Source organism: Falco peregrinus, chromosome 2 (genome assembly GCF_023634155.1).
Source record: "Falco peregrinus isolate bFalPer1 chromosome 2, bFalPer1.pri, whole genome shotgun sequence".
Lineage (NCBI taxonomy): Eukaryota > Metazoa > Chordata > Aves > Falconiformes > Falconidae > Falco > Falco peregrinus.
In genome coordinates, this window is record NC_073722.1 from 73,534,670 (window position 1) to 73,559,182 (window position 24,513).

Here is a 24,513-nt window from a genome sequence, read left to right on the forward strand (position 1 = left end):
GAGCTCTTGATCTTTGTTGTGGTAATTGCTCCTCACAAGTCTTTCTCACAACCTTGTGCCGGCCACACACCTACCACGTGATATTGCGCCTTTAAAACCTGCAATTTTCCAAATCTTTTTCCTTTTAAATCATAAAGCACTATTCGTTTTGACACAGGAACCTTACTTCCACTGCTTGCTTCCTTAAGTCCACACTAGTTCCAAAACGTAGCAGAAGGACATATAAAGTAACTTCACTAGAACATGGATATTCTCTGTTTTACAGCTAAGAAGCTTGATGTCGTGTCAAAACAGGCCCTCCAGGCCCATCAGCTTCTCCTGGATTCCACACTGGGCCATCTGCAAAAAGTGTAAAACCTCCTCATAATTTTTTTTCCTACAGTAACTGGGGTCATATTTGTAATTATAGTATTTTCACATGTATTTATGCATACAGTTATTTCACTGTAAAAAACAGGTATCTTCCTTTCTAATTAGTGGATGTAAAGAATTGAATAATACAAGATCCTTTAGATTTGCCATCCTTTTATTAAAACAGAAGTAATTTCCACACAGACTTTTCTGGATTTTAAGTCAAGGATCAGTTAAAATTTAGTACAAGACTCCACAGGCGTATATCCTCCAAGGATTCCTTCCTTTAAAAAAAAAAAAGAAGGGGTCATATGATCCAGCCATTATGTGTTAAGTAACTGATCAATATTGCCACATTGTAGAGTAAAAGTAAGCTTTGTTAAGCTGACCTGTACGAGCAGGCTATGATTTGACACCCACCCCCATTTAAAAAAATAAAAATAAAAATGTGTGATGCCCTCTACTGACAGCCTGCCATTACGGTTTTGGTTTTTTCGGGTTTGTTTGCAGTTTTGTTCCATTTTCAACAAAACCTAGAAAGTTTACCAACACACAGGTTAAACCAGGCTAAGGCACAAATGTCAACACTTGTGAAGATGTCTAAATAGACAGCCCTATTTAGAAATAAAGAGGGATGTAAAGAACATGATTTTTAATAGGCCATGAAAAAATTTCAACACTTGTTTTGATGCCTAAAGCTTTGGTTGGCATGATTATAAATCCTGTAATAAACAAATAAAGGCACGGAGAATGAAGCCATCTGTTATTAACAAATAGTATTGTTTTATGTCAGCACATAAACATTCATCCCCAAGTCAGAACAAGAAAAACTTTAGCCACAAGTTTACATGTGAAACACACGATGTTACCCTGTTGTGCAGAATAAAACACAGATCCTTGGGGGGGCCTTTGGTTTACTAGAGGTTCTGACAACCTCCCAGGTTCATTTTTTTCAAGTGAGGTCCAGAAAATCTGAGACCATCACAGACAGCTGAACCCATGAGCTTCCACAGCACACTTTGAAGAAAGGTCCATTGGAGTCACGGGCTGCAGCAGTGCCCCACGGTACATAACCGCCGCACCAGTGTGCTTTGCTCAGCCATACTTTACACCACTTGAAGGCGATTTAGGATTTCACTTTACTGCTTAGGGCCAAATTCAGCCTACACCTCAATCAAAAAATTCCAGTTGCACTTCAAGCAGCTGCCATTTCTAATGTGATACATTTGCTGCTTCCCTTCAGTTTGCTTTGGTGCAAGGTATTTCTGCATTTCCAGCTATTTTGGTCTTCATAGCAGTTTGTACATGTGCAGCCAAACAAAGATGAGATATAATAAAGCCAAAGTTATTCTGTACACTACTGCAGAGTACAGAACATGATGTGCAAGTAAGTCCATCTTTGACTGCTCAGTTCTCCCATTCCCCTAAAAGTGATAAGCTAAATATATGCTATGTCAGAATTTCTATGTAATATTCTGTGTCTGTTTAACTTGTGTGTACTCCTTCAGAATTTGTAATTTTTAAAACAATAGACATGTTTTAATTCACAGTCTTTAAGTGCTACAGGAGATGGCCAATTTCATGATAATACCGAGAGAAATGAGCAGATACAGAAAAATCTCATACAGATACATAAGTTTCTACACTAAAAGGGAATTCAAGCAGTTAATAATTATAAGCCTTAAACATCAGAAACCAAATAGCATTAAACTCCCTCCAGTTTGTACCCCTGCATTTGCCAGAGGCAGTGTGAAATTGCATTGGCCAAGGAACAGAACACCACCCCGGACCCCAAAAGCTCAGTGGGGCTCCTCCTGGAGCCAGTCTTGGCTCTGCCCTTGCTTCTTGGCACACACTGAACGCAGGCAGGTACTGCCATTACGTGACAGTGTTTACAGCCTGTCTGCTGAGGAAACTGCACTGAGAGCTGACGTTTCCAACACCAGCAAATTCCAATAGCTTGCAAAAGACAGGGCTGTTAAAATATAATTAGGCACCAACGAGTTTTTTTAGAGATGAGGGTGAGGAGGAATGGCAATGCGTGCCCAGAACTGCTTCCAAAGAAAGCAATCTTGCTGACTGCTGGCCCGCAATGTGTGCCAGTGGAGTGTCACCAGGACCCCAAAGCAAACAGAGGAGGACAGTAGGAACCCAACATAGCAAAGGACCCAGCAGGAGGGGAGGTATCTCTAGCAGCTTGTTATCTATCTGTTGGCTTATTAATGCATGTCCACCCCAAGGAAGCCCAAGGCACGAAGCTGGTACGCAGCAAGCCTACACTGTGAAAGAAAAACATCAGCGAACACTGATCCCTTGCAAAAAAGCCACCTGATGTGACATCAGACCAAGACACCAGGAAGTGGCCTTTCCTCTTCAACCTGCCCTGCAGTCTGCTTGTCTTCACCTTGCCCTCCACAGCCAGCCACTTTCTCGATGCTCCTCCCTCCCTTTCCTCCTAGCCCTCACTGCCCCACTTTTATAATGTGCCTACCCCTGCACTCCCACCTTCTCCCCTTATGATATAATCCCCAATTCCCATCAGGAGAAAGCTGCTCCTCATGAACTTCTGCTCCGGCATCTCCCATTTGGGCATCACACCTCCTCCTCTGTCTCAGCTCCACACTCGGGCTTGCTTCTACAGGCACCTGGGACCACCCTTCCAAACCTTCCGCCCTCAGAAAGCAACATGCAATTTTAAGCTGTGAATATGACAAGTACTCAGAAATGCACTCTCTTGGAGCACACACCCCAGTCTGTTTTGTACCTACTGCTCTCCCTATGCACACGATGTGTTCTGGAGAGAGGCCACTGGTCCTCACACAGAGAAGCATCGCTTCTCCAAAGGAGGCGACATAAAAAGGACTAAAGCCTCAAGGACGTACCCAAGCACTCTTCATGCAAGTTAAGTGTTCGAGAGGAGGCACTCCCAGCTAGTCATCTCCAGCACTGAAGAATGCATAAAACTACCCTCCTGGAAAAAGTAATTGATCTACAGTACGAGCATTTCTAAACTGGCAGAGGAATTAGTCCTCTTGAGCAAGGACATGTTCAGCTCTCTCCATTTATTTTTTGAGAACACTGTTAAATTTTTTTTTCCTCTGTGTATTTGAAGTGTTACTAGATCAAGTTAAGCATCTGTCTTAAACATCTGCTCCAAAGAATAAGCATTTTCAAGTGTTCTTTAACTTCACAAGCCTGACATTTGTTTAAATCCATCTGACAAAAAAAAAATCTTAGTCCAACTTATAAAGCTTGTCTAGAATAAAAAAGCCTTTTTAATTTACATTTTCCTGGAATAAGACATTCCATTTCCAAATAAGTAGGCTTTAGTTTTAATCTCGGGCTGAGAGCCTCAAGATCTTCCTCAATTCTAATAACAAACAAGTGGTAACAACTTCTAGTGCTGTACGTTATGTTACGAAAAGGGAATCAGGTCACAGAAAGGGAGACCTTAAAACTAAGCCAATTTCTTTAATGCTGAAACTGAATCACCTCTCTCCATTATTCTACCACTCTTATTAATTAGCAGGAAAAAGGTTGGTCACTGAGCTACTGGAACTTTATAAACAATTAAATCCACACTGCTATGAAACATCTGCTAAAATCGGTTGCAAACAACTACTCTGGGCAAGTATTCACAATTCTACATAAACATGTGGTTGCTGACAGCAGCAATCTTTATGTGAGAAATTCTGAATGCAAACAGGCCCATGCAGCTTTTTAACTGTTAACTATTTTACACAGAAAAGGAGAACAGCCCTGTAGCAAATATTTCTGTGAAGAATTAAGCTCAGGCATAATCCAACAAGTTTAGAAAGGCACAGCCATATGACAGATGTTCTGTAAGAAGCCAAAGGCTTGGGGCAAAACGGATTTCTTTTGCAGCATACCTGCACCTTTATTTTTTTTCAAGTATCCTCCTCCTGTCTCCCCCCCTTGCAACACACCAAACAAAGATCATTTTGTTTTCCTTGAAAATCTGTTTAGTATCTCTTACTATTTTGCGGTAAAACATTTCACACTGAGTAATAAACGTTACTGTTTTACACATATTGAAGAAGTTCTATTGTGCTCTGAAAAAATACAAGTGGATCTTGCATACATCAGTAGGGGAGGTTTCAGAACACATACTGATGCAAAAACACAACAATTACTGTGTAAGAGGGCCTATGCAGAGTTAACTGCTTTTAAATCCAAAGCACTAACAAATTAAACCAAAGAAAACTGCCATAATGCACTTCAGATTTCTTACCAGGACGTTGCTCTTATCGGGTCTGGTATCTTGCATTTAACTGGATCTGCATGAAATGTGAAGGCAACAAACCAACCATGGGAAACATTTGAAAGTAACATCCCAGTGACAACAGATGATCTACTTACCAAGAGATACCGTTTTCCCTTCTGTTGTGAATTGTGGTTTAGTCTTCTGATGCTTTACCCTTTATTAATAAAAACACAGCAGCTTGCTCCACTAAAAATGGCTGCATTGCTTAGCTAGAAAAACCATGCTAGAGATTAAGCTGCAGTAGATTAAAGAAGAAAAAAAAAAAGACAACGACTCTTTCTTTTGTGAAACTGAAAATATCCATACTGGCACCTTCACTCATGGAGCTACCCTGGAAGCTGCTGCTGCTGCAATTCAAGTATCTGCAGTAAAGGTCCTGCCACGTTCTTGCCTCCTGCATGGGTTTTCAGCTACAAGAGCTCAAAACAGGCTAGCAAACACCTCCTTCCCAAGTGAAAGCTCTAATTTCTTCTTCTGCAGCGAAATCAACCAACTTTCTATGCTACCGAGTGAGTGACAGTAATGTCAGCCAATCAGCTTGAGTTTTCCAGGAAAATCACCCCTTAATTCATTCAAAATCAGGTCATATGACACTATTTGAAATGCTATTGGCTTAGGAGGAACATAGCTTTTTAGCCTAATCAGGGTAAGGCCACCCATCTAAGCCTCCCTAGGCTGAAGCCACCTTGACTCTAGGCAGGCTAAGGATCCGAAAAGAATGCAGACCTACCAGAGCCTCCCAGCTGTTAAAGGGCCGGAGTGCTATTATCTTCTGAGCCTTTTTCTGAGAACACTGGGGAATCAAAGTCAGTTCGCGCGGGGAAGCATCCTGCAGGAAGCTGAGGATTTTTGCTTTGTAGCCATCCTCCATCACTTCGTCGCCACTGCTGTAGTCCTCATCAAGGGAGCTACCACCATCTTCAGAAGCTGACTCGTCCTCCAAGTCTTCTGTGTCTCTTTTAGTACTCCAAACACTCCTTTTGCCTTTGTCCTTTTTCTGAAATCCATTCTGTTCTTTCTTAGAAGATTTCTGCTTTGGCTTCTCTTTACTCTCGTCACTTCTGCTCTTGGCAGAGTCTTCAGTCCAGTCAGAAGCCTCACTTTTGGGAGGAAATTCCATGCCTATGCATGCAATATAGAAGGCAACAGGTCAACACATACCGATTAAAGGTGAATTAAAATCCACTGTTCTTCCCAAATAAAACCTATATAGATATAAACCACAATTCTAGTATTTATTATACAACTCAACAGCAGGTGTTACTAAGAGAAAAGAGCAAACACCATGCAAGCCTTTTTAAAACACATAAGTAGTACCAACTGTGAACGTAAGATGAGCAGTGCTAATTTGTATACTGCTCCAATAGCAGAAGGTTTTAAGTAAATACAGATGATTAACACTATGTGAGCTGCAAAAGCTCCAAGGTAAGAGCAGATAGTTAAGATGTATGTATTGCTAGGATGAGAGACTTGTCCCACTCCACCCAACTGCAGAGATACTAATTCTGCTGATGTCAGAAAAGCAAGCCTACTTCCACCACAAAAAATTATCTATTTTTTCCATTTTAACGTGTCTCAGTACAGCATTAGAGGTGGGACAACAAAAACATGCACTTGTTAAAGACATTCAAAGAATGTGGTATTCCCGACCAAATTAACCCTATTGTCTGAAAATAAGATAGAGGTTATTTAACAGAATGTGAGCAAGTTATTTTCGGAAGTAACTTGTATAGTGTTTTGTTTTCTCTTTGGAACAAAGCATTTGCAACACTTTATCCTCTGCCCAATCTCAGCTTGCTGCTGACTGACTCCAACCCCAATATCTAACTTCTCAAAAGCAGCAGCAAAGACCCAACTTCATGCACATGATGGCTCTCTCCACTTGCAAAGAATCCAATTAAGAATACTGTCCTACTCCAAGAATATTTAAATAGCTGATACAGCAAAACATATATGTATCTGTCAGCTGTGTAACACTGAAAAATAATCAGCTCATTAAACAGTATTTAAGGTCTAACTCACAGATTTACCTGGAATCACTAGTTTTGCTCCTTAACACATTTAATGCACTGGTATTTATAACCTGGTTACATAATTTAAGGCCTATTTCTAGTATTTTCCTCTCATGGAATATATTTTAAAAGGATAAAATAGCATATGTCACTTGTCACCTATGCAGTTTTTTGTAATTACTGATTTACAGATTACTCTAGTTAAAAAATGAAACTTATTTTTCAACTATCGGGAGGGGAGCAGGTGTCAGCTTTGACACATTTCTAAATATATTTTATGATACACCCATAGGTAATTACAACTTCTTATGTAAATCTGAATTAGCAAGGCAAAGGTATTTATCTCTGCTTACAAAGCAAAAGATGAAATAATCATGACAAAAATTTAAAAAAAAAGAAAAAATAGTTTCCTTCTTTTATACTCCCCCTAATACTAATTTCCAGTATCATTAGAAGCTTCTAGGCATAGTGCTGTCAGGGCTGTCATTGCTGGACATTAGAAAAAATTTGTATCACAAGTTTATTTGTTTTATCTCGAGATAAAATAGATTATAAATCTGTCTTTACCCTCATCATCTTCTGCAAAAACTCTCAGGGCCTCCAGTGCTTCATGAAACACCCAGTTATGCTCCTGAAGCACATCTCTCAGTTCCTAGTAAAAGAAAAGAAATTTTGTATTGTGGTAAGATAAACAAAACCTTAAGTTCTGTGGATAACAACATTACAGCACTAAGTTTAAATTGCACAAGGCAAAGAAACCCCCTGTGAATCAGTTGACCCAGAATTAAGGAAATCAAAAGGAGAAAACCCTTCAGTTTATCCTTACACCCCAAGTTTAGGCAGAGCTGCACCCCACTGTTCAAAAGGGTAAGAACATACACAAACAAGCCTTGCTTCCAACAATTTAAAGCATAGTAGTAAAATGCCCTGATCAGCTAAACTAATACAAAGCACACAGTACATTCAGTCATCCAGGGGAGAAGAGTGTAAGGAAGGAAAGCAGAATACTTTCCCCATGCTTTTTTATAATAGGTTATCAAATCTGATTATGTCAGCCTTGTCATGGGACCAAAAAAGTAGGATGACAAGTTCCATATAGTCCTGATTACATCCAACTGCTCCCAGTTCAGGGCAAGTTACATTCCAAAAGCAGCAACAGCAAGGACCTTCCTACCCTGGACTCTTTTCAAGAGAGCTGCTGGTGTAAGGACTGTTTCATGTGGGCTATTTTCTTAAGCAGTCAAAACCTGATGTGCCATCAGCGGACATGAGCTCACCTCCTTATCCAGTCCAGGGAATGTGTTCTGCAGCTTCTTCACAAGCATCTCTTGCCTCTCCCATTGTCTTTGGGGATCTGTCTCATCCAGCTACCATTAAAAAAGAAATCTATTAGGTTTAATATAAATTGTAAGCACAGAAACAGAAAAAAATAATTAAAAATCAAATTAATCATTATTGTTACTCTTAAAGAGCTAGTCTAAACGACAAAAGCACTTAAAGACAAACCCAAGTTGCAGAAGTGATTTTTAATACATACTCAATGGTCAAAACAAGACCCAAACTTTTATAAGCACAAAAAAATGTGCATTCATGAAAGACTGATATTCTTTACTTGATAAGCATACACAGTGCAAAGTTACACACCACAAGGCAAATAATATAGAACTATCCAGTTTGCATTTCTTTAAAGTAAAAAGTACTAATTCTGAATAATATTTAAGGCAGAAGATAGCAGGGTTAACAGTCAGTTAAGTTAGATTACCGAGCATGCAGCATTTAATCCACCAGAGCCTATGAACATGGTAAATGGTGTATTTATATTAAAATTTACAGGTAAAAAAATTCCACAAGTACTATTTCATAGCACCATGGAGTCACATCAAAAGCTGGAAGAAGTTTACATCAATAATAGCTTCATTAATAGCTACTATCAGCCTGCAAAAAGGGAGGTTTTCTTATCAACGAGTGCTAAAACATCTACATGCCAAAAACTACTCCATACATATTCACCACAAAAAATTATGCAAGTTTCTTCACAGAACTTTAAATGCAAAGTGGTTATACCTATCTACAGCAGGGATGCCAACAGGTTTGATCAATATTTACTTTATGGAATGATGCTATTTGCTGAAACAGCACAAACCAGATCACCAAGAAACCTTCTGAGTAACAGAGGGCACTGTTCCTCTCCTCAGTGAGCCTATGGTACCATGAAGAGTACGGCCACAGTACATGTAATAGCTGGCAACGCGCACTCTATAGTCTTAGAAACCAGCAGAAAAGCGAAGAGTGAGAAAAAAAATCCCTGCAAGGTTTCTCACTATAATTCTTTATTACAAATTCTATAACCCCATGCGTTACAGCTGTATCTTTCCCACTCCTTCCCCTTTTGACTGTAGCAGAACTGTTAAGCAGAGAAATCAAGCTGCTGCATGAAACCAGGTCCAGTGAAGCACCGTTTGCTAGGCTGGCTGGGTAAGAAATTCCATAATCTCTTTCGTAACCTAACCCAGGGATTTGGTGAAGAGGAACAAACCCAAACACCAGCAAATCTTGCCTCACAAAATTCACAGCTCTCCTCCAGGAAGTATTATTGCTTCTGAGCAGTATTATTTTTGCATTTATGAAAAACTCTGCGTTTTCTTCATTTTCTTCTGCCTGAAGAGAGCATTTGGTTAAATTTCAACCCAAAGAAAGTCACACCATCCTCCATCCAGCCTCCAGTATTTACTGTAGAATTCCCTTTCGCTACCCTAAGTGGCGTTCAAGGAGGTCTAATGGGATGCTGGGAGCCAGCCTCATGACAGCACTGCAGGACCATGCGTAAGATCTGTAAAATACCAACCTGAATGCACCAGGATCATTACATAGTTCCTATTTATTAACAGAGGTCAACGTAATCATTCCTTTACAGGTAACCCATGATTTCCTTTTAAAGATCTCCCTAAGTCATAGTTCCAACATATACGTAAACAACACTGCTCCTGTAAGAACCACAGAACAGGCAGTTTGGCAAGGTGATCCATAGGCTATAACTTCCACTGATGTTCACAAGAACTGAACGGTACCCAGCGCTTCACAAGAACTGAACGGTACCCAGCGCTTCACATGCCTGTTCACTTGCTTTCAAAGGAGTGGTTGGTGGCAAGCAGCGGTAACTGGGATACAAACCTACAAACACTAAAGAACAAAGCAGGTAATTCCACTTAGAATTGCCAAGGAGAAGAAAACAGAAAAACCTCAGATGGCAAGATTTGAATTTGATTGGATTTTCTGACAGAACACACCAAATTCATGATGCCACTGTCATTGACCAAGTCAGGTAATTCCACTTATGTTACAATGCGCAGAGAGAAAAACCATTACTTACGTAATGAGCTTTTGGCTTTTTTGTGACTTGCTCATTTCTGGTTTTGTCATTTGTGGGAGAACCTTTTCGTTTCCTTTTCTGAGAGGCAGCTTTAAAAAGAATCAAGGCAGAAAAGAAGAATTAATTACTCTCATTAAATTCACCCAAAACAGTAGGATTATTCAGACCGATCCTATAGTAGCTACTTTTTAACCACACAAGATGTTTACTAGTATCCGTAATAGTTTGTTATAGTCCACAGATACATTTAAACTTCCATCAAAACAGCTGCTTGAAAGTACATGTTTATTTACCTTCACTTTCTTTTAGCAGTCCGGCAATTAATCAATTACCTCTCATATATAACAACTGAAATAGCTTTTTTTTAATTGACAACTGTTTTACACACAAATTGCATAAATGTGTATCTCTTTGTTTTATTCAAGCTGACTGCTTTTGGAAAGCCGGTATTTAATCAAGGCTGAACTGCAATTGTGAGGTGGAATATGTACATCACTGCCAATCTGCAAGCACTGATGACTGACTTCTGGCTCAGGTGCACATCAGAGATGTTACCACCAAACAGTTGTCAACATTTAATCCAAATATCTGAAAGAAAACTATGCACATTAGAGTTGGCGGTAACAAAATATCAGTGATAACCATATTACTTATGAATAGTTCATATTAGCCAGAACTTTCTGAGTATCTTTGGGCCCTGGTGATTATCAGATTAAGACTTGCCCAGTCAGGTGCATTTTCTGACTGCCACTGTGCACACCTCATGAAGGCAAGAAGACATTACCACTATTTCTCCACACAGGCTTTGCTTGAAGCAGCAGCTGTTACAAGACCAAATTATTACAAAAATTCCTAGACCATGATCTGAAATAGTCCTGCAAGTTAAATCCTTTTTGGAAGAGTAACTGCCTGCAGAACTTTTGCAGAACTTTGTTTTGTAGTGATACTTCTGAGCAATTTGCATGAGAGGATTTTTTTTTTTTTTTCTTTCAACCTTTTCTAAAGCTTGGGCCACATGATGTTTCAAGGTCCCTTCCAACCTGGGCTGTTCTATAATTCTATGTCTGATATCAGCATCTCTGGCCAGCTTCCCCTCCCAGACTGCCCAAGGACCCCAGCGAACAAGCACACACACACAGAGTACACTTGTTTTCCAATCCAAAAGACTGCCTGGGTGATCAAAACAGTTTTAGTTGTGGAAAATTAAAGTAGCTACATCTTCTCACAAAAAAAATCATTTTGTGTTGAAATACTTTCAAATAAATTTTCTACTAGATTCATTCGCTCTTTCTGACATCAGAGATATGGCATATATTTTTTTAAAAAATAAATCACTAAAATATCCCAAAGGTAGAAGAGCAAAGCATCAGTAATTCTCCCTTAAATGAAGGATCTGGCAATAATTACCAGAAAACACTGATAAGACTTTTTCAAAGTCTATGTATTCGTATATATAGGTATAAATATATACCAGAAGCACAGTTCAAAGCATCCAGAGAACGTGCCAAGAGAAAGGAGGTAGCCCTCCTTCACCATTCAGACCTTGACCTTTCTGCCCAAGAACTTCATTTAAACAATATTGCCAGGAAAAGCCACGCTACTAGCTTAAGTCTGAGAAATGTGCATTTTTTTTTGGACACCAAAGCTAAGGGTTGTTAGGTTGGGTAAAGCACTAGAAGTCATGGAGGCTTCATGCTATTACTGCTTAAGCTCAATTAAAACTGCATTCAGGATAGGTAATGCTGAATACAGTGACCCTGCAAACCTCTTTGCCCTAAAAAATACACGGGCTCCACATAAGAGTACTTGAAAGATTTCCCTGCTTTGAAGTCATGTGCTGAGCACTCAATAGTCTTTGAAGAAAGCCCAATCGTGAACAATTTTAGAGGCAATTAAACTGTAGGAAAGGATCTGGATAACCATGGTCTCAGGAACATATCAACATAGAATTATTCAGAAATCAATCTGTGGTCTTCTGAAACCCTCCACATCTGCAAATGAAAATAAAAATTCCAGCTGTCTGAAGACATCCACTTTACAGGTACACTTCATCATTCACTCCTGTACTAAGGAAGCATACAGCTAAGGGGATGAAGAAACTATTACTGCTAGACAGGAACCATCCTTGGAGTGGAGGCAGGGCACATCAAGCCTTCCAGAAGAATCGTTCTCTCCATAAATTTTATGATTAATGACAATAAGAAAAGCAGCTCCAGGGTTTCAAAATTTAGACAGGCACATTTAATTACTGCTACTGTTACTTGCTGCTATCACTACAAAAAAAAAAAGTTACTGTGACTTCCCTGGCTGTTACAACAGAAACAGTCATTTCTGTCTGTTCAAAAAGCAGCGAACATCAGCCAGGTTTCCATGGGCTTCAGCTCAGAAGCACCCTTACAATTCCATGGTTTTCAAGATGCACAGAAAACAACACCAGAAGCCAATTACAAGCAGCAGGTATTACTATAACTTTCATTCATACACATATTTTCAGTGAGTCACATCTGATCTTCATACCTATAAGTCATCTGCAATGCTTCTTGTTTTAATTGTATACAATTTGATTTAAGCCATAAATAAGTTTTTCATCATTCTAAAAGGACAGAAAAATTTGAGGACGACTCAGCCACAATTTTTTGGCAAAGCCATGCTTCACGACACCGTATCTTGTCCCTGACCTCTCACAGAGTCAACACTTCACAAGTGTATCATAAGTTGACACAGGTAAGCAGATGTTCAGTAATGTTTCCATTTTTAAAAAATGTGTCCAAAATGAGGTGATTTATACCATCATTTTCATGCATGCCTACTCCTAACTAAATATTTTAAACAACAGCTGTGATTAGTGAGAATTTTGCTTCCAAGAAGATTCTTCTGTGGGCTTGTACTGAAAGGATGTGAAACAGCATCCTTAGATCAACACAAATGGCCAAAAGGCAGGGCCTACATACCAGAAATCAAAGTGTTTCAGTTCAAACATTGAACTGCAACAAAGTTTAAGGATGTGTATTAGCTTCAATTGGTTTAAAAGGGAACAAGACTGAGCAGTAGTGTGTTCCTCACAAAATAGATTTATTTTCTTATTGCCAGCATCCAAGAAGTGTTATCTACAGAATCTGATCATGCATATAGTGATAACCTCAAAATGTTGGTCTGGTTGGGTTAAAAAAACCAAACCTAACAAACAAAAGCAATACTTCATTAAATTAGCCCAATGTTTCAAAGCTTTCTGATGATTTTTAAAGATCTTTGGAGTTGTACATAAAAAATAGAAGATGAAAATACAATTAACTACAACAGGGGGAACCAAATCAGCAAAAAATCTTCCTACTTTAGAAGGGGAGTGAAACTGTTCTCCCTCAGCACATAAGCTTCTTAGACCTACCACTTCCAAATCCACAGCATGTAGGATGAAAAGACACATGAGCCACTTGGAAAAAGTTATTTATGGTCACTCTTGAATGCTTTAATTGTTCTATCATGCCCAAACCATGAAGATGTCTCAGGAAAACCATGGACAACTGAACTGCAGAGGGAGACTGCTGAAACAGATCAGCTTTTTATGACTACATTAATATTCATATCAAACTTCCCCATTTCCCCCACCAATCCCAATAAATCAGTTAAAAAGGTAAGAGACTTAACTCTGGACTTAGGTGATGTCAAGAAATAAACCCAAAGCCCAAGTATGACCCTGCTACACACTTACCACTTTCTATGGACTTCCACATCATGCTTTGGGTCTTTTGATTTGGTTTGGGTTTTTTGTTGTTGGCGTTTTTTTGGAGCATAACAGCATGAGACTACATAAAATCAGATGCAGAACAAAACCCCCTAAATACATTCTGAGGGCTCGAAGGCATGGTTTGAGAGATGCTTTGCTAAAGAACGGTGAGGATCTATCCAATGCCTAAGACTAACAGTTCTTATTCAGAATTACAAGAAAGTTTTGATGTCAAGCTGAAGAGAAAATTGTGATAAGCCTCAACACAAAAAACATCCAGTTATAAGTGGCTACATACTTCAGTATATTTTTTTCATACCAGCAGATTTCTCACCTACAACATTGCAAATTACTGTGGCTAACCCATTACTATTTGCCTCAACTTCTGGCCAAAGAAGGAACCAGCAAGAACAGAAATCACTTAAGGACCCACATGTAAAGCAATCCTGAGCTTCACAGAACAAATTCCGCTTTTTTTGTTCTATTTTTAGATTTTGATTCGCATCCTACTTTTATATTTCCCTTTCCAAAGCCTGTAATTTCAGTTTTGTGTTATTACAATAAAAAAAATAACTTCAGCATATGCTTTACCACTTTTTAAATACATCCCAACCAATTTTATTTCACTGAATTAGCAACAGCTTCTTAAGTTTGTGAGTGTTTTTTTCTTTTGCTAAACGTACCTTCGTCACTGAACTTCAAGCCAGCAGCTATTGCTTCATCCATTGTGTGTGCCGATTCTATCAACTGGGAAAAAAAAGTCAATTAAGTGGTGAGATTTAATAGTGTTGGACAGAGGAGGACAATGACAGATCAGCATGATTGAAATACCCTTTAAAAGACACCAAAATTAACAGGTACCAAATTAGCTAGACTGATCACATGAGCTGTATTTGGAAACATTTTAAAAGTCTCCACAAACACACTGTGCGAGTTTACTTAAAAGCGCTTTTTTTCCCCCCCCCAACCGAACTATTTAATGTTACTATCACAAAAACAGATTTCTTAACTCACAAAATGTCTGTATACTGTTATGTCATACTGGTCGATTCCCTGAAAGTACACGCACGCAATTTAAAATATGCATCAAAGTTTATCTATACTTCCCTGCAGTCCTAGATTCTTTCTCCATCCAGGTATAATCTCAAACTAGGTAATTTTTACAAATTAATTGGATGTTGAGACTTTTAGAATGCTTTTTGCAAGTAACATAACTGCAGTAGAAGCAAATGGCCTAAAGGTTAAAAGAAGCACACACACACAAAAAAAAAGTTTGAGGAATCCCAATTCCCAAGCTTTTGTCCACATTTGTAAACATCTTACAATTTTGCTATAGCCACACAATTTCCTTTTCAAAAGGCTCATGAGTTTCTCTTAATAGCCCTCAACAGTTGCATAGGGTTTTTCAGGACAGACTGTTCCAGATCCTTCATGAAGGAATATACATTTGCCTAATATTCCTCCGTCTTCCTTCAAAAATATCATGGATACATAACTGCAGACAAAAATTTGCATAGCCTCCATGTACTACAAAGCTCTGCTGACGCAGGAGTTACCTCACACTCTCCTGAGAATAAATACTGTCAGCACTACATACCACTGAGTAGTTAAAAGCACCACTGAAATCACAAAGCAGCAGTCAAGACACATCACAAGTCATTTCTAGCTAGTTTCTAAGCTACAATGAACTCTTTGGTTTAAATAATTTCTGTGTAGCCAAAAATTAAAACTTTCTAAATACCGGACATCTACAATACAGATTTTATTACAATGCTCAGGAGAAAAATTCCCAAACCGCTATTTGCAACCCCTTCTTTCTTCCTAAAGTAGAAAGTCTAAACACAAAGCTTGATGCACTGGGAAAAACACACTCAACAAGGAGCACTAGTAAGACTTCTGTATTTGTTTAACACAGTGTCAACAACCAGGAAACTTAACAGATTAATTTAAACTCATTTAGCTTTGCAAACTAAACCTAGTGAAAACCTAGTTACATATCAGCACTGAAAAATAACCTCACTAAAAATATGACAACTGTAATTTGTACTGTACATTAGACAATAGCTAACAGTATCTCAGGTCCACACATCAGTATAATCAGAATAAATTAGAGTAAGTTCAAACCTACTCCTTTTTGCCTCACTGGAAGTACTATAGGCTTTGCATATTACATTTCATAAGCGCAAGGGTGCAACATTTCATCTACTGAAGAAGACCACAATGATTTCACTCATTCTGCATTTAATCAGTTAGCTGCACTCCAACAAGGGTAGTTATCAACCAAGACAGCTATAACTAAGATTAAACATCACAACTGAAAAAAAAAAAGAATTTTCTATACACTAAAATGCACTGTTGCTGAGCTTATCTTAAGGTTTTTATATATACACACATATAAAAAGCATGTGCATATTCATTTTTATATATACATAAGTACCTGTGTATGTATGCAGGTGTATATGGAAACATTACATGCCTGCAGCTCTCCTAAAATAGATTACTTGGAGATATTCCTTTTGATACGAATTAAGGCTTGTATTGGGTTTGTGAGCCAAGGTTTAGGTAGCAAGGGGGTGCTACAAGAGTAGCTTCTGGGGGAAGTTGCTAGAAGCTTCCCCCATGTCAGATGGAGCCAACGCCAGCCAGCTCCAAGCCAGACCCACAGCTGGCCAAGGCTGAGCCCATCAGGAACAGTGGTAGCGCCTCTGGGATAATGTATTTAAGAAGGGACAGGGGGTGTATGCAAATGGGACAGGACACTGCAGCAGGAGAGCAGTGAGGCTATGTGAGAGCAACATCTCTGCAGATACCCAGGTCAGTGAGCAAGGAGGGGCAGCAGGTGCTCCAGGCACCAGAGCAGATATCTGGCAGCCTGTGGTGAAGACCACGGTGAGGCAGGCTGTGCCCCTGCAGCCCATGGAAGACCTCATGCCAGAGCAGGGGGATGCCCAAAGGAGGCTGTGACCCCGTGGGAAGCCCAGGCTGGAGCAGGCTCCTGGCAGGACCTGTGGAGAACGGAGCCCACGCTGGAGCAGGTTTGCTGGCAGGACTTGAGACCCCACAGGGGACCCACCCTGGAGCAGCCTGCTCCTGAAGGACTACACCCTGTAGGAGCGACCTCCACAGCGGAGCAGGGGAAGAGCATGAGGAGCCTCCCCCCGAGGAGGAAGGAGCGGCAGAGATGTGTGATGAACTGACCACAAGCCCCACTCCCTGTCCCCCTGTGACACTGGAGGGGAGGAGGTAGAGAATTTGGGAGTGAAGTTAAGCCCAGGAAGAAGGGGGAGTGGGAGGAAGGCATTTTAAGATTTAAGTTTTATTTCTCCTTATCCTACTCTGATTTAATTGGCAATAAATTTTTTTTTTTCCCCAAGCTGTGTCTGTTTTGCCGGTGATAGTAATTGACAAGTGATCTCTCCCTGTCCTTATCTCAACCCACAAACATTCTGTTATATTTTCTCCCCCCTATCCAGCTGAGGAGGGAAGTGATAGAGCAGCTTTGGTGGGCACCTGGCATCCAGCTAGGGTCAACCCACCCCAAGGCTGTTCCTCTAATTAAAGCCAGAGGTTTAGGAATACTGTCTACAGAAATGTAAAGAACAGAGCATTATTACTTGTAGTAATTCGTGATCACTTCTTTGGGGAAAGAGTTCCTTCAGTGTTTGCAGCTTTGTGCCTCTGATGTCTTCCTCTACACCCTTCTTCACAACTGGCAGCTGATCCCCACCATTTACATATGTCAACTGGGGTAGTTCATCTTCAGGCTGTTCATCATCCTCAGACTGTTCAGAGCTATAATGTATGGGAGAGGAGAAAAAGAATTAGAATTTATTTTTGCTTATCAACGTTTCACTCTACTGGAACATTACTGTAAACCAAAACCAACAGGACCATACAAAATATGTCAAGATACATTCAGTAATACTGAATTAATTTGTACCCAAAGGGATACCTCCTATTCAGGAAAAAATAAAGCATGCAAGATTCAGTACAGTCTTCTGTTCGCAGTGAACACATTTCAACTTTGTAAAGGAAAGAAGAAAAGATGGACAAGGGAAATACCACAATTTACCCTGGTATTGTGCTATAAAAGATTACTTACAAATTTAGCAACAGCCATCTTCATACATTTCATCATTTCAGCTACCCAAATTACAGATGATCTCGAGTTTATCTGTCTTGCTAATATATTTATTTGCCCAACAGATAAACAGACATGGATAAGTTCCTTGTAAGAGCTTTCCAGGTGCAGTATCAACTCTGTCCCAGTTCTCAGCTAACTAAGAAAGAAAATTCAAATACCCTTGTGCAGAGTCTTAAACATCTTAAGATAGGAAGAACCTTTCTGAAAAAGACAAAGTCCTGAACTTACTGGAGGATTAATTGTTAGAGCTAACCTGCAGGAAAACCAGTCCCCATATATTTTTCACAATTCAGTTGCACAGACAAGACTGAACATAAGCACACGTCTCCCATCCTACTGCCCTCCATACACACATAAAAACCTCCTTTCCTGAATAAAAATTAAACAAACTCTACGGAGTTTGCCATTTCATAGGGACTTCACCACCAGAATGGTTTGCCTGCAGGTCTCTTTACACAGGTAACAGATACAGGTAAAAGACTAAAAATAAACCCCATTTTCCTCACTGTATCTTTATTTAGCAGTTGCAATAGGCAGATTGCAATACAATTCTGAAAAAAGTAGTATATGCCACCTACATAAGATTACACAGTAGTCTCAAAATACTGTGTATCAAAAAAATCCGTTTCTCCCTATCCCGTTCTAAAGGCACATACAGCTACATGGACTGTCTGGTTGTGCCTGAGAATTCAAAAAAAATCCTCAGAACAGAAAATAGCCCAAATTCCTCTTCAGATCACCAAGCCATCTAGTTGTAAGCTTCAGAAGGTGAATCCAGCATCCACTTAAAAAAATAAAAAGGCTTCATGAAATGGCATATTAAAATTCTATTAGCATATTTCAGATCTTTTTGCCATGATAAGGAAAAAGCTTTCACTATAAACTGCATTTAAAGAAGGCAATCAATCCAAATGGAAATGGTAACACTGCAATTACCCTATACTTTATCAGGAATTAACATCTAGATACTTGTCAACAAAGTCTGAGCTGCACATACCATATATCTTGTCCTCTCTGTACAAACACATTCTTATCAAGCAAGAAGAAACACTCATTTAACCACTAAACGAGCATGACGCCGACCCACAAAACCTCATGTTAGAGTTCTGCTTTTTTTCCGCAAAAGGAAACAGTGACAGGACAGGGACAGTGACTGTGGCAGTGAAGCTTGCAGCACACTTCCTTTTAGGAAAGGCATGCTTTCTGTTCTCAACTTTCTGCTTTCTGCTCTGTCCCTCGTTCAGGATAAGGGGGCCTGGGATACCCTGCAAGAAAAAAAAAATTTCACAAAACCCTGAAACATTGGGTAACACATGCACTAAAATGCACAGTGCAGAAACACTTGACTGACTCTGTGCAAAGCTAGGCTGAACTCAACACCTGCCAGATCCAAGCTAACTCTTGCCACGCTCTCAATCGTTTCTTAGCTCAACCATAACACCACTTGTAAGACAGCTTATAGTGGGTTCAGTACACATCAGCTAGCACCTGAGCCAACACCGTGTGCCCAAGTGTCAGGCACTGGCGTGCCCGGTGCGTAAGAGACCAGTGGCTACACAGGAATAATGAAGAGTACAAGAGGACGTAGATTATGCTCATCAGCAGTCCCACTAGAAGCCACTCTGCCCGTCTCTCACTCCTAGTAATCAGAATACAGTAAAGAAATAGCAAACTGTGGTTCTGCAAGTTGGGTCCTGCATGGCTTATTAGCATCAGCTCCACATGGGACAAAACAGCTTGTACTGCTTCCAAACGGGGTTGGTCCCAGAAGTGTAACTGTGTTTATACAGCACTCCACACAAGCCAATTCAATGCATGCAACCAGCTCGCCGTCTCTCTATCCTTGCACAATCTACAACTTAAAACTATAGATAGAAACAGGAGTCCACACTGCTAACTACATTTTTTTTTTGTTTCTTTCTCACCACGTATCTGCCTAAACTTTGGAGAAGATGCATTAAAAAAAATACAGCATTTCAGATAACAGCAGCAGGGAAAATATTTATTTCATTTCTGCTGATAAGCTCCATTAACTCCATGCTCTATGTAAGGATTGAAAATCTGACAAGAGACTACACCTATTAAGGTTGCTATTCCCATAAAAGTTTTTCCACAGATCAGTTGAGCCAGACTATCAAAAAAACCAGGTTAAGCCATGTTGCTTTGCTTAGCACAAGAACACTTAAAGGGACACAGACAATTACCACATCTCAAGTCACACAGACATATAACTAGCAGGGGTTTCTTTAAACCATTCCAACTAGTTGCAGGACATGTCTGTCTACATCTCTTCTCTCCTGCACTCTCAATGCTGCCTTTTTAGCACCCACACAAGTGACTCCTGCACGCTCTTCCCTCCCAGCTTATTCAAAAATATCAATTTCCAATTAAGTAAAAAAAGTTTCCACAAAGCACAGCAAACACATCATACAACTAATACTTAACTTTAGCTTGGGAACTCTTATGCTATATACTGAAACTCAACTTGCTTTCCTGTCCACCACGGTTTCATTAAAAAACCCAAAAAACCAACAAGCTATAATCAACTCCAATACAGTTTTAAACTAATAAAGCAAGTATTTTATGGTTAAGCTTTCAAATGCCATTAAAAGCATTTCAGTAGGGCCAATACACAGATGTATAATGAACATCACATAACCAACATCACAGAACCTGTCCCTCAAGCCATGTTCTTAGAGAAGACATAAGAGCTGGATTCTTCTTCCCTGAAAATCCAGGAAAGTTTAGTTAGGGGCAGGTAAATCTCAAACCAGTACACCGGAACCTAGCCTCTGATTTTCAATTCAGTATTTCAATTTAGAACATCACATCACGTTACTTAAACATTACAGAAAGCTGTCTTAAAGCTTACATTACAACGGCATCTCTCCTTGGAGCTCTGTTTTCTTTCACAGCACTGAAATTTCTCGGTTCTTCATCTTCGCTATCTGAAGACACATCTAGGAACTGTACCCCTCTTCGATGCTTGAAATAAGATTGTTTCCTTGTCCATTTGGCTTCAGGAGTTTCTGGGACGGCAGAGTACCCTGTGCAAGCCATTTCAATAGGAGAAAAGACAGACAATGACTTACAACTTATGACTTCCAATATTTATCTGTACTTAGAGCATGAGACAGCTGATTTCTTCCTAATACACAGCAACCATTTAAACAGAACTCACACCCTTATGTATGGAAAATTCCTGTAAGCTGTATTCCTTAAAGTGGGAACTTACCTGGCAAAATATCCTCACCCCTCTTACATCAAAAAAATTGTATACAAGGAATTTAAGAGATCATGTATTTTTTGTTAGTAATAAATACATTTTTATTTTTGAAAAAAAATGATAATCAGCAAAATCCTCTGACCAACTTCCAGGCTGCTCAGGGCATGGATAGAAACGTCCTGGTATATCCAATGGCTGATTTTTGATCTGCTGGTCTTCACAGCTTTTCAAAAATGGAACATGAGTGTTATACTGCAGAAAATCAGGAAGCTACACCAAGGAACTTAACAGGTTATACCTCTTACAGAGATATAATCTGTTTAGCCAGTCTTTTCCACATTATGATCTAGATCATTCTTAACAAGGAAACATAGCATATGGAAGGACACTTTGTGTTACATACGAAGCATCAGGATATACAGAACCTATAGTTAGGATTTATCACTGTGAAGACATCTCAGGGATCATATAATACCTTCAATGACATTCTCAAAATGGGCCCACCACACACGCGTTAGCATGTATTAACTTTACAGATCTGAACGTGCTTCTAAGACAACCAAAAACATAAGCAGCCACTCTATTCATATAATTCCTGAATCAGTCATGAATAACACGACCAAGTGCCCCCGGTGTCAGCTCCACGTGAAACCAGCTCCACGTACATATCCAGATGGGTAAAGCATGACCACACAGGGAAATCTACACAAAACCTGACATACAAAGTGGGTCTTGAACCTGAAGCCGAGAGAGGATTAGAACACTGTAAAACAAAATCAAAAAGCCTATACTAATAAAATTTTCCCTGTTGCCCTCTTTCAGCACAGTACCAAGTGCAGCTAAGGCACAGTATGCTCTAAGTGCATATATTGTGTATTTGAAAGAGGTTTTAACTAAAACTCTGATGCTCCCATATAAGCCTGGGCAAGGTAAAACACATGGTTCAATCTACTGCCTGCAGAGGCAAGAATTGTTCTGCTATCATCTTTAGAAAATCCCAAGGAAAACAAATCACAGCAATTTTTAGTTGATACATATGGACTTGAACGTGCAGCTTCTAGCTTTTCTACCTTTAAACCTGCATTAAACAGAACTGAATACTTGGATGCAATTGCCACCTCTTAAGTGTACTGTTTCATGTCAGTAATTGAAGAAAAGCACTCAAGGCGTTTTGCAAAAGGTATGAGCCAAGAACTGTACGCAGCCTGACCTAGTGCAACAGTCCCACACATTCAAGACTCCATTCCTTTCTACCACTTTACCATTTTTACAGGCAGTGCTGGAAAGAAAGAATAGTTGGTAAGCCAAGTAGTTTTGTTTAAGATCAGACAAATTATGGACCCTGGAGGCATACAACTGAAGAGAGAAAGAAGAATGTGTGGAACAGAACACACGACAGCTGCAGAGAGCATTTTCTGTAAGAAAGTAATCTTGCAGAAAATAAACTCAAAATAACTTACTGTGGCAACATCTGGTGGAGACAAAAAGAAATCCTAAAAGTACAGGCAAATTGCTGACATAGGAAACTACCTGGTGATACTGGCTTTGAAAGGGAAAGGTACCCAATAAACTACAAAAATATAGTACTCAATGTTACATAGCGCACTACTGAAAAGGAAGAAAAGAACATGAAAATGGAGCTTAGGTTCAGTGACAATTCAAAAAAGCAACCATTGAAGCCTTACATCTTCAGATCACCTCAGCTACACATTGAAAAAATCCTACCAAAAATATGAAATAACTTCTAACCAGGTATTAGTCCATCCGTTTGGAAACGGAGGAGCGAGAAGAACAGCTATCGTCATCTCAGCTTTCAATACACACAAGATCACAACCTGTGAGAGAGTCTGTTACAAAAAAGGAGAATTGTCTTGTTTCAGTACCCTGTTTCAGCAGAGAAACCCATGTTTAATTTCCACCTACAAACCTTTATAACCTGCCATTTCCATATTTCTTACTTACCAGGTAAAATAAGGGGTTTGCCTTTCTTCACGCCAAAGAATTTGCTTCCCAGATGACTGGCAAGCTTTACCTCCGACCCGCTGCTGCTGCCACCCAGGCCCACGCTCACCTCTGGTCCAGCACCAGGGGCATGCAGGCAGCAGCCACGTCCCGCTCCCCTCCTGGCTCACCAGGACAAAGGTCCGCCGGCAGCAAACACACACACACCCCCTCCCAGTCGCTGGCCTTAAGACACCCGGTCCACCCGGGAGGGAGCCTCGGTCTCCTCCCTTGCTGTCACCAGAGCACAGGAGCCCCCAGGGCCTGCACCCCACTCTGGCTGCCAGCACAAGCCCCCTTGCACAGGCTCAGACACACACACCATGATCTCCCCACCCTTTACCTGGTGGCTGACGCTGGGTCCCCTCATCCTGGGCCACCCCATGCACAAACGGGCAACTGACCCCCTGGCTTCCCAGAGCACCTCACACACTGGCTGGCTGGTGCCCTGGTACCCCCACTCCCTGTGCAGGGGCTGCACGGGGGGTGCCATCACAGACACAGAGACCCTCGCTGGCTGTCACTTCATTTTACACTCGCTTTGGTCCCTCCAGCTGCTGGCACCCCAGACACATGGGCCACTGCGACCCCAGTCCCTCGCTCCAGCTGCTGGCACTTTGACCCCTCCCTGTGCACACGGAACAGATCCCCGTCACCCAGGGAAGAAGTTAAATGAGGATTTTAATGAGAAGACAGGACTGACGATGGTCATCACAAACCAAGCACAGCCAGACAAGTATGCTGACCTGTCTATGGGTAACTGACCCCTGTTACCCCCTTATCTCTCTATTTTCCCCACACTTGCTCCTCTTCAAGCCACCCTGATTCCTCTCTCACCTTCGGCTCCTCTTCTTGAACATTCATCACAAGTTTTGTACAAGCCTAAAAAGCTCTTATTTTGCATCTCACAGCGAGTTCCATACCCCCAAAGGCAGCAACCCTCCTCACCCTGAACGGTGCTCCCAACAGCCTTGCTGCTGGCTCATGGAGATGGGCACCAGCCTCAGCCCTCAGCTCGTAGGGCTGGTGGCCCTCCTGTGACAGCCCTGGGAGAAGCCAGGGCAGGGGTCATTCCTCCAATCAGGTTACTCGGGCTCCTCCACCCACCACCACACCTCTGTGCAAAGACAAGCCGTTTACCCATGACACGACAACACAAACCCTACCTGCATGACTGGTATTGAAGAAACTGGAGGTTTCCACTGTTGATGGCATCCGATTTACATTTTATAAAAATGGGTGAGAACACACAACAAGAGAACAGGTAGAAGAGATTTGAGAAAAAATAGCTATGGTTTATTAAGAGTCTCAGTGAATAAAAAAACAGTAATACACTCTGAACTGGGGTGGTGCATGGCTAAAAAAAAATAAAAATCTCTACACTTTATTTCCTAGAAGAC

The 24,513-nt window shown here is 40.5% G+C and overlaps 1 protein-coding gene across 2 annotated transcripts in view; it reads right to left on the reverse strand.

Annotated features, from left to right (window-relative positions):
- The window catches only part of SMARCAD1 (SWI/SNF-related, matrix-associated actin-dependent regulator of chromatin, subfamily a, containing DEAD/H box 1), a 45,655-nt gene that overhangs the window by 14,372 nt on the left and 6,770 nt on the right, over positions 1–24,513 (reverse strand). For both annotated transcript variants that reach the window (XM_055795749.1, XM_055795750.1), the window contains exons 3-9: positions 20,759–20,933; positions 17,357–17,534; positions 14,426–14,489; positions 10,019–10,107; positions 7,926–8,015; positions 7,216–7,300; positions 5,367–5,758 (exon numbers count right to left, since the gene is read on the reverse strand). In XM_055795749.1, the coding sequence (XP_055651724.1) occupies positions 5,367–5,758; positions 7,216–7,300; positions 7,926–8,015; positions 10,019–10,107; positions 14,426–14,489; positions 17,357–17,534; positions 20,759–20,933 (1,073 nt within the window). The remainder of the gene's footprint in view (positions 1–5,366; positions 5,759–7,215; positions 7,301–7,925; positions 8,016–10,018; positions 10,108–14,425; positions 14,490–17,356; positions 17,535–20,758; positions 20,934–24,513) is intronic.